This window comes from Nothoprocta perdicaria, unplaced genomic scaffold, assembly GCF_003342845.1.
Source record: "Nothoprocta perdicaria isolate Ctin4 unplaced genomic scaffold, notPer1 scaffold_31, whole genome shotgun sequence".
Lineage (NCBI taxonomy): Eukaryota > Metazoa > Chordata > Aves > Tinamiformes > Tinamidae > Nothoprocta > Nothoprocta perdicaria.
Window position 1 is genome coordinate 2,730,118 of NW_020455544.1, and position 14,251 is coordinate 2,744,368.

Consider the following 14,251-nt stretch of genomic DNA (forward strand, 5'->3'; position numbering starts at 1 on the left):
ATATTTTGGAAGATGGGCAAGGGACCAAGGAGAGCACTAACAGTGCCAAGGAGCGACAGGGAAGCAGAGAGAGGATGAGTTAAGGGAAAGCTCTCTCTGCTTTGCAACCGAGAGAARGAAAATGAAGTGGAAACAGAGGAAGGTGAGGGGAGAAAAGAAATGGAAGCAGCTACGTCATTGCAAAGCAAGGGCTCTAGAGTCAAAAAGGAAAAAATAGGTATGCTAAAAATATGCGCTTTGGTAGCTCCAACTCTGTGGTGTGCACAGAAGCACACGGCTGCCCTGCCTGAGCCCTCATGAAGTCAGAGGCAGGAGCTGTTTCTGCCACCATCCTTTCCTGTTTGTCAGTGGCTGCAGATGCTGCTTTGCTTGATCCTCTGCAGCTCAGGGGGGCTTCTGGCCTTACCTGGACCCCTGGCCTTGACTCTGCAAGTTGCACTGTCTGGGGCTGGACTTCATCTCTCATCTGCCCGGAGGGAGATCCAGCTTTCAGTTCCTAGTTAGGAAAATAAAATCTGATCTGCAGGTTGAGGGCAAGGGTCTGTCTGGCCTGGGATTGTGTTTCTGATAAAGGCAGACAGTAACTGCTCGGGCAGGAAGGTAAGAGCAGGGTGAATATTTAGTTATTCACCTCCAGAATGACTCCTTCAGCCTCCAGGAATTTTTGTTTCCCAAGTATCTTCTGTATTTAGCAGTTCTTTGATGTTGTAGATCACAAATATCCTATCCTTTAACCTCTTATGTTAAAGCCTTTAACATGTTAGGCCTAATATGTTTTTTTTTAAACATAAGCCTAACATGTGAGGCCTTTTCCTCATATTTTATAACAACCATTTTTCCCTATGAGCCTTTGGTGAAGAAACCCAAGTTGAATCCTGTGAAGGACCTGATCCCTAGCTGCTCMTATCTGTTGTGAAACCTCATTAGAAATTGGTGTCCTTTCTTGTCCTCTGGCACCGAGACATTTCTTATGCAGGAGGCTGCAGATCACAGTTTGGAGTCATTTTGCCTGTAATATACGATATATTGGCTATGTATTACTGTTGCTTGCTATATATTGCTGTCGTTTCTGCCAGTTTGCTCTGTAATCTCCTTTGCAGATATTTCAATTTAAGATCAATGCAGTGCACTTCCCATAAAGAACAGTTGCTGCAGGGAACAGTCATCCTGCCCAGTTTGGTTTCTTACGTATAACTTTGCAGTTGGCCTATGCAGACTCCAGGCCATTTAAATATCTTTAAATGATATTAGGCTGCTGCTGCTCTGGAATGGGAAAGCTCAAAAAGCAGCTGTTGCAATATAGTATTTAGCAAAAACAATTTTTCATTTCAGGAGGCTGTAGCTTAAGCGTGTGTTTATTTGTAAGGAGTAAGTATTTCGTTTGAGATGCAACATAAGAAAAATCCTTACTTATATCATGATAGGAAGTCTTGCAGAAGCCCCTATATTTCTCCCAAATTGGAATTCTACTCAAATAATTCAATTAATTATTTATCTAACTGAATCCTAGCAGTTGCCAAGCAGCAGGAATTAAATCTTGCCTTCTAAAATGTGTTAGGAACACATCACCTTTTAGAGCCTCAATCAAAAATCAACAAAGCATTAAAGCAGCAGCCAGCTATGACAGGGCCTGACTGCTAATTCGTAACGTAAGGGGCTGTTTTCAGTATCATCCTAGAAGCAGCCAGAGAAGGATCAGCCTGTGGTCAAGGTGGAAAAAATTACCTTTATCTCCCAGCTTCAGTTTTTCAGATTTCTTTTTTTTTTTTTCCTAAAGAAGGTGAGATCTGTTCATTCATTTGAGTAATAAAAGCCACAGTTATAGAACTGAAATCCTTCTTATCCCTTATGCCAGGCATATAGATTGTTACCCTGGACAACGTTTACTGCTCTCCATATCAAGCTTCCAAGCTGAAGTGTATTTCCACAGCCAAGAACTGAACAGAGGAGGAGGATTTGGAGATCATCAAGGGGCGGTTGAGCACTTACCTTCAATAGCACATCTTGCCATTGAAATTATTCTCTCCGACTCCATTGCTGCTTCTCAGCTGTGTCTTCCACCGTCATATACAGGTGGCAAGAGAGAGCTGGAGCGAGCTGCAGGCTGAGCATCAACCTCCTCCTGTCTTTGCTCAGCACAAGATGGGGCTCTTTGTGCAGGTTACAGTGAGGAAGAGTTGTGTGATGTGCAGAGGAAGGTGTCGTGCACGAGGGATTCCCTGTACTAAGGTGTGTTCATTCCAGAGCAACCCTGTGGAGCAGCTTGGCAGCACTGCTTTGACATTAGCCCCTGGGCTGCCTGCTTGACCCTGCAGTCGGGAAGCAGCCGGAGCCGCTGGGCAGCTCTTCAGCATGGCCAGTGCCAAGGCAGTGCGGCACAGACCTCCCGAGTGCCCCCCGGTGCAGTGCCAGTGCATAAAGTACTGCTGTGCATCCTGCCAAAGATGGGCAGCACGGCACGGAGCTGTGCTCCAGCCAAATATCTGTAGTGCTTCAGCAATTAAAATGGCTTAAGTCATCCCAAATGCCTGCAAATTCTACCTYACTCTTTTGTTATTGGTACATAAGGAGAGGATGTTGATATGTTAAGTGTTTTCTAAGCCAAAGAAGAAGAAAATCCATTCACTTGAGCTTGTATACCTTTGATTTATGAATCTCTGATTCATCCTGACAACTACTTAAAAAATCATGTCATGCTCTGCATTAATCTTGGCCAGAAAAACAAAAAGAACGTGTTAGGTAATGGGCTACCACAAAGAGCAGTTACCATTGGGGGTGTACACACTGAAAGGCATAGTATCCACTTAACTCACAAGGGAGGTATCAGTACATGTTAACAGATATTTTTTTTTGTCTGTTGAAACAAATATATACTTAGATACAGAACTCTCAACATTGAGTTCTGGTTACTTCTCTTTTTATTATTATTATTATTATTATTATTATTAGGATAGTTTTCCTATGTTTTGTTAACTCTCCATGTATTATCAGATACTGCAACAGAGGAAACAGGCATTTTGTTATATAAAAGAGGAAAGGGGAGTAAATTGATTTCTCACTTTTTATTTTTCCTTCCTAATATTAGGCATATTTGAGATTAAAACCTTGGTCTGGTGATTGCTTAAGTAAGATTCATTGTGATATGCTGGAGAAACAATAGCAAACTGAATGAAGCTTAAAAAAGAAAATCATCCCCATTAATATTTGTTGCCAACTTTTTTTCCAAGAATGCCTCATTAAAAATGATAATTAGCTTGCAATTGGAATATATTAAGTATTTAAGTAAATAGAAGCCACTGTTTTCCTCTTGCAGTAGCCTGATCTTTTCACTTGCCTTTCTAAACACAATTGTATTTAGCATATGTACATGGCAAAAGTGTTTATTTCAGTATCTTGTTGTTTGCAAAGTATCTTAAAAGGCTCCTGGTCAAAAATTGCAGGAGAGCGTGGTGCCAGTGAGGGGCAGAGGGGCCAGAGCAGAGAATGGAGCCGCGTTTGGCTGCGGGCCCCTTCAAACCACTCAGGCAGCCACCAAGGGCTGCAGGCAGACAGTTGTGCTGAGCTCGACCACGACAAGCTGGTGACCAGGGATGGGGTTAGTCCTGAGCAGGACATCACGAGCTCTTTGCGCCCTCTCTCATTGCTTTAGTACGGAAATACAAAGAAGACTGGGCGTTCTTGTGAGGTGCCAAGGAGTAGAGTGTTAAGGATCCTTATTTTATTATTATGTAAATATTAATTACACAAATAAATGTGATTCACAGTTTACAACGTGTCGTATTTCGCCTGTGTCCATTATATACAGTTGTTCAAAATATACACTAAGCTATATTTTGTTGAATATAATTATTGTTCAATTAAAGAATTAACACATTATATATATTTTCCACTGTGTTTTTTTAATCTCTATCCCATTTGTGTAGATTTCAGGTTACATCATGCATGTCGTTTTCCAGATGATATTAAAGATTCCCTTTTGGACAAGTGAATGGGTCAAAAGGTAGTTTTTCTGAGAAGAGCTGATGAAATTCATCTCGATATTTTTATGCTGTGGGATTTTTTCCCTTTGAGTTCTTTTTGGCAGTGTGTGAAGCGGTTGATTAAGTTKTCTTGCTTAGAGAGCATTTTAAGCATTTTATTTTTCTTAAAATTGGAAAAAGAAGCAAGTAAGGCATGTGAACAGTTAGAAAGGAGAAGCAGTGCTCCAGACCACTTGTCTTGTTGACTGCAGGAAAATTACTGGTATGGTGCATGATCAGTGCCTTTCCCAGCTGCCTTGAGACTTGGCAAACTCTCCCTGCACTGTTAGAGTAATGTTTGAATTAACCTGGAATAAACAGGTTCAGAAGTGTTGCAATGGTAGATTTATTTTAGCTGCTCAGGGTGGGCTCTTATTAGACTAAAGCAAAAGAGAAATAGATGAAATTGATTCATACTTAGTTGGAAATTATCAATAGGTTCAGCTGCAGATAACTAAAATTCTTTGATCTAGTGAAATCGGTAATTTCAGCACTTCATTGACTGGCTTATTCAAAATAAGGCAATGTTATGATGCCAAGTCTCACGAGAGGAGGAATGGTGCAATTCCCAGTTCTACTCCAAGACTTGGGAGAGAAGAGTTCAGGCCCCAGCTTTGCAGTCGATTCTGCCTATGAGGAGAAACGGACTGTCACAGTGTGTCATAGCTGTCTGTGGCACCTCTGCGTTTCTGCAGGGGCGACACCGATAACTTCTAGATACATCTCAACAATATTGGAAAACTGGGTTTATGTCAATCCAGGAAACACCTTTTACTTAGCTCACCAATATAAGCATACAGAAAGCATGTAAGTGTACAAGGTTAGTATATAASTGGTTCTAGCATCAATAAATTCATCAGCCTTACCTCTTGATGAAAACCAACAGGAAAAAAACAAGAGTGCCTTCCTTTGCCATACCGTGTCTTCTTGTCATTTTCTTATGTGGCAGTCACCGTTTTTACTTTATTTGTCCTTCTCCCTCCTGTATTACAGGTCTAGAAGATGTTGTAGCAATAATGATTCCTGAACCCAAAGGGAGAGAGATAGTGAGCCTCCTGGAGAGGAACATCACTGTGATGATGTACATAACGATCGGGACGCGCAACCTGCAGAAGTACGTGAGCCGGACCTCCGTGGTGTTCGTCTCCATCTCCTTCATTGTGCTGATGATCATCTCCCTGGCGTGGCTGGTGTTCTATTATATCCAGCGGTTCCGCTATGCAAATGCCAGAGACAGGAATCAGGTGAGCAGGACTCCAGTGGATGCCTGTCTTTCTGAAATAATCTCTGTAGGACTCGGATCGAAATAAGTTTTAAAGCAAAGTTTGGGGAAACCATGCATGTGTGACAAGAGAGAACACAAGAGTGGGAAGACTGGAGATCTGGAAAGGCCGGTATCTGAGACAAGTCAAGACTTCTTGGCCAGATTGATGATATTCAGAAAAAAAAAGAAAGAGTAAATAGGTAGTGCATCTCTTATGGCTTTATTTCCCCATGCAAAATACACAAGAAATAACTGGAAAGATTAATGTTTCTTAGCAAAATGATTCCTATAGTGTATATATAGCCAATGGATACAGTAATGTATACAAATAATGACTTTAAGACCTAAATGGTGACTACAAAACAGTGAGGTATAAGGTAAGTGAATGTGTGTGTGCAAAGCAAGGATTCAGCTTAAGTGAAGAGAGGAAAGAAAAAGCATAGGAACTGTTTTCATTTTAAAGCTTATCCTGAAGGGTCTTGAGTTTGAAAGGGGAATAGCTGCCTCTGTACATTTGACAGCAATCCTTGAACATGTAACTATAATGCTAAACAATATCATTCAAGTGTTGCTTCCTTTTCAACACCTTGTCCAAAGCCTCTGAAAGAGACAGCAAACCTGTATTGCTGCACCCAGCTGCGTTATGTGGGGGCGAGAACTTTTGCAATGGGTCATAATTCTGACATCTTCTGGATGCAGTGGGTCATAATTCTGACATCTTCTCCATCTGTAAAGATGCATTGTGCATCTTTATGGTGGTTTAGCTGTAATTAATAGTGGTAATGATAATAAATTCAATCTTCTCTTGTCTGGATGCAGCTACCTTAGCATCAGCAGAATTTGGAAGGTGAGGCTTCTACATTTCATTCTAATGGTGCAGTAGAAAATATTTTTGATGTGTGACAACTGAGGAGGCAAATAACCATCTTATTGCAGGATAAGAAAAAAATGCCCTGAGATGTTTCTGTACCCTTAACAAATTACTGTGTGGGGAGGGGCTGCCTTGCTTAAAAAGTTAACATGAATTCTTAATAATTTTTTTTTTTTAGAGAAAAATATTCCATACTCTCTACTTAGTTTATAGGGATCTGTTGCCCATCATTGAAATTGAGACACCCTCTGTATTAGACACCAGCTGCTATGTATTTACAGATAGAAAAAAATACATATTTTGCTTTTAAATATGCCGCATGAGATCTTGAATAGGAAGAATGTAACTGTCACAGCTGGAATGAGCACATCACTGGCAGCACTTTCTCTCTGGTGATTTTTGTATGCTTTGGCTGCAGAAGCACATGTGTGCCTAATTTATGTAGGTGACTACCATAAGCATGTTTTCAATCAAGCAATTATACAGGCAGATTAGCAGTGTAAATACATATGTGCACAAGCRGGAAACCCAGCAAAATAAGAAGCTCACTTCAGGTGATATGCTGTAGTTTAGAACTGTTAGGTTTGTCTGTTCAAGGAGATTTTTTTTTTTCCTAGTTGGAATGAGACTGGTGTGTGTATGAGCAATTGCCCTGTGCAGAGATTTGAATAAYCCTGTTAGTTAGTCTTAATGTTAGTTATGCTCTCAAGCAGCATAGGAGAAYAGAGCTTATAAGTAATTATTTAACATTAATTTTTTACCTTGATAACATTATGGAGCTAACTCTAATTGCTTTGTACTTACTTCACCCTCATCTGCCTGACATTTGTTCTAATCTCTTTATTACCTCTTACTTTTGAGAAATGTTAATGACATTCATGGAAAAAGCTTGACCAGCTGTGTTCATGTTTATTTTTTTTCAGTCTTGGTTATGGAATGTAGCAATTTAGATTTGTAGGTAGCTGTCAGAAGAACTCTCTTTGCTCTGTCTTTGTTTTCCCTAAAKTTCTGCCTGCTTGACACATTGACACTTTTTTTGCATGTAGTGCAGGGATAGAATCACAAGGTTCTGTGTTGCTGTGCAGGATATATGTTGCTGTGCTGATGTGCACAAGATAAATGATTCGTGTTACTTTGCTGGCGTGTAATTTAGAACACTGTTCTTTGGTCATCRTGCTCAGAAGCTTCTGGCTGTATTCCCTGCCTGCGAGTCTGTCTGYGTGCAGGCTCTGTGCTCTGTGTTTTAAGTGCCTTCGTTGCAGGCAAACTTTAGGAGAGATGTTTCCTTTCGTTTGTATTTGATGTACTCCAGATAAASTTTATCTGAGGGGTAAAGTTGAAATGTTTGGATAAACAGAGCTTCAGATGGAGAGGGAGCCAGCTGGCCAATTTAGAGAAAGTGCTATCGGTTCCTACTCCGGAGTGCAATAAAATCCAACTGTGTGAACTGGCGGCCTTGCTCTGTAAGTCCTAAAAACTGTCTTATTTATTAGAGTTTAGTTAAAAAGAGAGTGTAGTTAAACTTGTTTTGACATCTGAATGTTTTAAAAACCCACACTTTTAAAACAAGGGCTTAACCTGCACTTACCTCTGTAACCTCTGTCGGGGACGTGCCCGTAGGGCTGGCCGATAGAGAASCTGGTTGCCAGCAGGCACAGCTCAGCCCGGCCCTGGGCACGAGCAGCCCTGGAGCCAGGAGTCTGGGCACGGAGCTCCCAGCTCCGCAGGGAGCAGCTGGCCCTCGCTGCACACTCACCCTGGAAGCACTTCCCAGGATGTCCCAATAGGATAAAACCTGGACAGAAACCTTGCGGGAATGTTGAAGCCAAAAGCAGTCATCTCACTGGCCGTTAAGACACGAGCACTTACGATTATTTCTCTTACACAAGTAGACCTTGTGTCACTTATTTCCTCAGGAAGTGACAAATGGTGTTTTCCACACTAGTCTCTTCTGTTTTTAACTCCTATCACCATCTCCGCAAGGCCGTTGYATCTGATACCCTTAACTCTTTCCGGTCCATTGCTGAATGACACGGCCTTGCTAAGGAGATTATGGGATTTGTGATCACCAATCTCTATGCCTTGTTTTAAACCTCTAAACTGTGTTAGGGCTCCTATCTCTTAGGGGCATTGATTGATAAGTGATAGCATGAATAGCATTCAAATAGAGGAATCTTTTGAAAGAATTACTTTAGGATATTCCCATTTTTTTTTCAAAAGCTAAATATTTCTCATTTCTATTTAAATCATGAACTTGTCTATTTAAGATGGATCAGAGAAAGCAAACATGAAAACAAGCAGATCAAAGTTGTACATGAGTCTTTAATCTTGTCCTTTCCCCTTGAAGATTGTGCAAAAAAGAGCTGAGACGTTTCATTAGTTTAAGTAGTAATAATAACAACGATAAAAAGGAATCAAAAGGAATTCCTGAAGCAGGACATAATGGCTTTTGTCTTGCTGTGTGCTATCAGCTTGTCTTTGATTTATATTACAAATAGCTGGCGAGAAATGTTTCCCACTCTTTCCTGATCCCTTTATTCAAGGGAGATTGTGAGAAAAATGTACCACAGATAAGATGTTGTGCAAGTACAAGAACTCTCTCACATGTAATAATTAGTTGTAGTTGAAAGATTACATGTAAGCTTCATGTGAGATAGCCAAGATCTTTCTCCTAAGCTAGCTCTGAATTTCCTCCCTCGTTTTAGTATTGCTTTGATTGTGTCACTCCTCTATGTCTTTCTAATCCAGTAAGTTTGTTCTCTGAATTAAATTTGGTTATTTTGATTGAAACAGAAAAAGAAAGTGGTAATTTCTTAATCATATCTGTGTGATGATTAGGTCCCAATTTACAGGCTACATCCAACTTATTCCCAGTTTTGGCTTCAAGCTCTTGCCTCTCCAGCTGGAATCCCTTCTCTCTGACAGGACTCTTTGAACTCAGCCACATTCACTGTTCCAAGCCTAAGAAGTTGAATGTCTTCTGAGTCACCAGTGCTGCTGCATCTCCCTCCTGACAGCACTTAGCTCCTAACAGCACGTACTGTAACTGCTGGGGTGGATCAGAAGGGAAGGGGAGTTGAAGAAAAAGAGATTAAGGCATTTACTGATGAAAAATTAGGGTTCACTAAGAGATACATAAGCTGCTGTAAAAACCATAAGAATGCCTCAGAGTAGGTGTTACAACCTGATCCTGTGCAAGAAAGACATTAACAAACTGGAGGGAGCCCAGAGGAAGGCCTCCAACGTGGTCTGGGGCAGCAGCACATGAGGTAGGAGAGCGGGTGGATGGAGCTTGGCTTGTTACCCAGGAGAAGGTGAACCTGCAGGGGATCTCGCTGCAGCGTTCAGCTGTGTCAGAGCTTGACTCAGACTCCCTGGTGAAGTGCACAGAGAGGGGAAGGGGTGGCATGCACAAACAGCAACAAGAGAAATTTTATCTGTTCAGATATTAAAAAAGAATTCACTCTAGGAGAAGGGAGATCCTGGGACATGTTATCCAGAGAGACTGAAATCCCCACTCTTGGAGATATTCAGATATTCAGAACTTGACACAGCCACGAGCTCTGGCTCGAGTTCCCAGGCCTTGAATAGGGGATGGGAGTACCAGACCTCTCAGAGTCCTTTCCAGCCTGTGCTTCTGTCTCCTGACTACCTCACTGTTGGGTTAGCACTAGTGAGCAGCAAGTCCTTGATATAGGCACAAAGCACAGGAGCATGAGGTGCAGAGGTAGCTTTGCTGAGCTGTGTTTCTGCCCGAGACCGCTCCCAACCTCCTGCAAGAAACAGGTATCTTCAGCTTTGGCTTTTGAGAACAGGGTGTTTTGCATCAGGCTGTTGCTGCTTACTCTAATGCTAAGTGGCTGTGATGCTGCCAGCACAGTCACAGTGTCCTGGAAATATGGGAGAGCAGTCAGGAATGTCACACAGTGAGCAATTCACAGTCCACTGGAGAGAGAGATGGAAAGGAAAAGAAAACACAATTGATTTTGTGCACATAGGATGTGACAGCAGGACTACAGAGCACTTTCCCTGGAAGAAACTGCAGATGCTTTAACCTTATTTTTATACCATATGGTACTCTCTTAAGTAGACAAGGAAAAGAGAGAGGAAGATTCGTATTTTTCAGTTGTCAAATASCTCAATTTCAGCACTAAAGTTTTGGGACCATGAACCAGTCCTAGAATAATACAAGAACAGAAACCAGGAATCTTGAGAGAAAGGTTTGCTCTTCTTACTAGCCCAGGCCTTATTTAATAATGTATTTTTTACAAGCATAATTTAAAAAAGGGAAGAAGTAAGATATCCAAATAATTAATGTATATGTTGCTGCTCACTTGAAGAGTAGAAATGCTGTAGTGCAACATCATGGTAGGCTGTGTATAGTCCACTCAACTGCATTATAATTGCTCTGCCTCAGCAGTCACAGGTTACCAATAAGCCTAGAGTACTGGCTGCCTTTTCTTAATAAAAGTACACTGCTTCCCACATTGATCTGACTGCATCTGTTTACATTTATGCAGCATTTCCCTTTTTCAGGTACAGTTACTTCAGATTGTTAAGTCTAGGGAAAGAAAGGTGATGATTTCTGCCTGAAGAGACACTCATTGCTTAAGAGCAAATTTTATATTACAGCGCCGTCTTGGAGATGCTGCAAAGAAAGCAATCAGCAAGCTGCAAGTCAGAACAATCAGGAAAGGTGATAAGGTAATTTTTTAAATTGCTCATTATGAAATGCATGTGTGCACCGAAGAGTGCCTCATACCACCAGAACAAAGAGGCAGAATAGAAATGATGACTGTTTTCTAAGCTAGTACCTGCCCTCCGGGCAGGGGACAAATACTGGTAARCAATTTGTGGATGGAATGGAGCAGCAGCAGAAAGAGGTAAAATTATACAAAGATGCAGAAAGTCCTGAAAGTAGAAATACGCTGACTAAATCTGCATGCCTCCCTGGGCAGGCTTCCACTTGGATGCATGTTGAAAGTCTGGTTTGCTTGTCTTCAGGTGTATTACTGCATTTACAACATACGTCATTGCCCCTTCTACTTTGATACATAGGCTCTTGGGTGAAGAYACTAGCTGACAAAGTCAGAGAATGAAAATGATAAATGTTCTCTTTCCCCTAGGAAACTGAGCCAGACTTTGATAACTGTGCTGTTTGCATTGAAGGCTACAAGCCCAATGACGTTGTCAGAATCTTACCTTGCAGGTAAGTTAACCTGAAGGTTAGAGGCATTTTTAGCTCTGATAGTCTCTCTGCCTGCCCTGATGGGTTCTCCTCTTTGAATATCACTTCAATGAGGTGACTCGAGAGCTTTGTGGGGACCGAGAGGCTAATTGTTTCAGTGTACTGGCACATTGTATTCTGTAAAGATACCTGGAATGTCTCTTTTTTTCCTTTCTGATGTGAAAACAATATTAATGGGGTTGAGAGCCATTTAGCCTGACAACCTGAGTTTGCCATGATAGTCAGAAATGTTGTCTGGCCTGAATTTTTAGCTAAATCACACGATGCTAGCTGATGCTGAGTTTTCTGGTAACAAGAACAGTTTTCTGTTTTCTTAAGATAGTAGTGCCAAAACCCTTTAGTATGAAGAGTTATATGTCTATACTTAAGACTTCGCAACTCAAGRCTGCAGGCTGCCCTGTCTGGATATATAATAAAGTCTTTAGCAGTATTTTTAAGTTAAAGAGCTTGATTCCTCTATTCTTCCCACTGTTTTATACCAGTTTATTATAACTGGCTTAAAGACTACTCCTCCATTCCAGGAGAGCACTGAGCACAACAGTCATAGGGCCAGGAAAGTCTCTCTGCTCCCCATGGAGCCACTTCTGATATCCTGCACCATGACCAGATGCTCRGAAATGGATGAATTGTATCAGAAAAACAACCCAACCCAGAGATATGTGGAATAGAAAAAACAGGAAAGCAAAAAAAGGAATATGACAAAGTCTCCTTTTTTTGTTTTGTTTTTTTCTTTATTGAAACCATTACCAGGCATGTTGGTAGATGGAGCTGACAAGAGCTTTTATGGTTGTCCTTTCTCCTTTTTTCCCCTTCACATGTGCTTGCTGTGATGTAACAGAGGAGCACAGCTTCTTGCCACCCATCACAGCTATATTCTTCTCTCTGTGCCATTGTATTGTCACACGTGGAGTGTAACTAATGTATGATTTCTCTAGGGAGATCAGTTTCTTCAGAAATGTTGTGGGAATGCTAATTCTCTTAAAAGAGCAAGCACAAGTGTTTGACTTCCTTAGAAACAAGAATCTCAAGTGCTATATGCTATAGAGAGTGTAGATTGTTACGGAGTTTTTTTCTTCTGCTTCAGACATGTTCACTGGTTTGAGAAACTGAAATGTTTGTTTCTTTTCTGACTGTGTTGTTCCCTAGAAGATATTCGAATGTTGCAAACTGTCCATTCTATTCGTTCTTGTGACTCATTAAATCTGTTTTCTGCTGTCACTAAATGGCAAACAGAAAAACAACAGATTAATCATAAATCTGACCTACTGTGTACCCCCTAAAGACAAACTGCATATTGCATATCAATTCTTTTTCTAGAAACAGACACCAGTGCATTTCCTTATGAAGCAGATACACAGAAAACTGAGAAATTATATGAAAATACAAGTTTGGTTTGACATCAAGCCCATTTCTATAGAAGCTTAATCAAATCTGGACATTTTGCACTAGTCCATCTGACAGACGGACTAGACTGACAAAAGGTTTTGGAAGGAAGCTGTGCAGTAATAAAAACAGTACAGATAAGCGATTGCTTTCACTTGTGTCTTGCTTCATAAACTAATGAGTCTCCAGTTAGACTTTGTCATGCACAGTCTGAAGTAAAGCACAGTGAATAGGAAGCACACAGTTAGCAGGTGTTGTGCAGTATTTGGCTGGCTTAAAAGGTCACCTAGAAAATGACTCATGCTGAAAGGTTACCAGCAGCAGATCTGTCTTGTAAAATACCCACTGTTGGAGCCTAAGAGGTTTTGAATTGTAGAAATTAGAAGAACTTCCCTAAGCAGTTACTTCACAGAGCCTGGCTTTCGTGCTATGCAAATTGTGAGGGTAGTAGCTTGCACATTCATATGGGTTCAGTGCTCCAAAACAGGAAATAATAGTCATGAGTCTTCCTACTGTTGTCTGTAGAGATTAATTTATCTCTAGCTCTGTTAAGTAAGTAGAAGCACCCTGTATCTTAAGTCCTCCAGAGACTGTAAGATGAACTTAGGCATATAGTGTAAGTACATCATACAAAAGCACTTCATTAAACCTTACAAAAGCCCACACCATGACACCAGAGCTAGCTGACCATCCGTACTTTTTTATCCAGGAGGTGCTCAAGATGCAGGACTTTTTCCCTGCAAACCCAAGCATTCCCCAGGAACTGCACACAAGACTGCTTTGTATTGCAGGCAGGATTGGGAATACCATGGCTAGCAGATACACTCTGTAGGAAGTCAGCATATAACGTGAGATTTCTCTTTAGGACTGCTGGAATCCCCAAGAAATTGGTACAAAAATCCACTGCCCTACATTTTGGTAGATGAAGTCTAAAGTCATATAGCTAGATGCTTCATGGTACTTGTGGCATTACCCCGTTATCTTTTGCTGTTTGCAGAGAGCAAGTGCTGGGATAGCCTGTTGTGTATCTCACGCTGGAGTCTATGAGGAGAATTACAATTAACTTATGCTCTTTTCCTTTCCATCGTCTTAAGAAGCCAACTCCCACAGCTGAGTGTATTAATAAGTTTCACTCTACAGAGTTCATAAATTAAGTAAATACATACTGACACTGACATTGCATTTGGCGATGAACTAAGTGCTGGCTTACAGCTAGTTTTGTATTTAATAGTAGCAAGCATCACTGAAGTTGTCCTCGAGGACACTGACACAGCATCAAATGCAACCAAGTTGATTGTTCGGAGAATGGCATCTCTTGTCACAGCCCCAGTTCCTTCTTCTTGTCCTCCATCTCTAGCGTTATCTTATCTGAAGCATCTTGTAAGAAGTTACTGGTCCTGCTGCACCCTTTGGCTGCCTTTTACTGAACTTTTATTTATCCTGCTGTCCAGGATCACCTTCCACGC

The 14,251-nt window shown here is 41.2% G+C and overlaps 1 protein-coding gene across 2 annotated transcripts in view; it reads left to right on the forward strand.

Annotated features, from left to right (window-relative positions):
* The window catches only part of RNF150 (ring finger protein 150), a 93,559-nt gene that overhangs the window by 50,590 nt on the left and 28,718 nt on the right, over window positions 1–14,251 (forward strand). For both annotated transcript variants that reach the window (XM_026042589.1, XM_026042590.1), the window contains exons 2-4: window positions 5,013–5,263; window positions 10,787–10,858; window positions 11,281–11,363. In XM_026042589.1, the coding sequence (XP_025898374.1) occupies window positions 5,013–5,263; window positions 10,787–10,858; window positions 11,281–11,363 (406 nt within the window). The remainder of the gene's footprint in view (window positions 1–5,012; window positions 5,264–10,786; window positions 10,859–11,280; window positions 11,364–14,251) is intronic.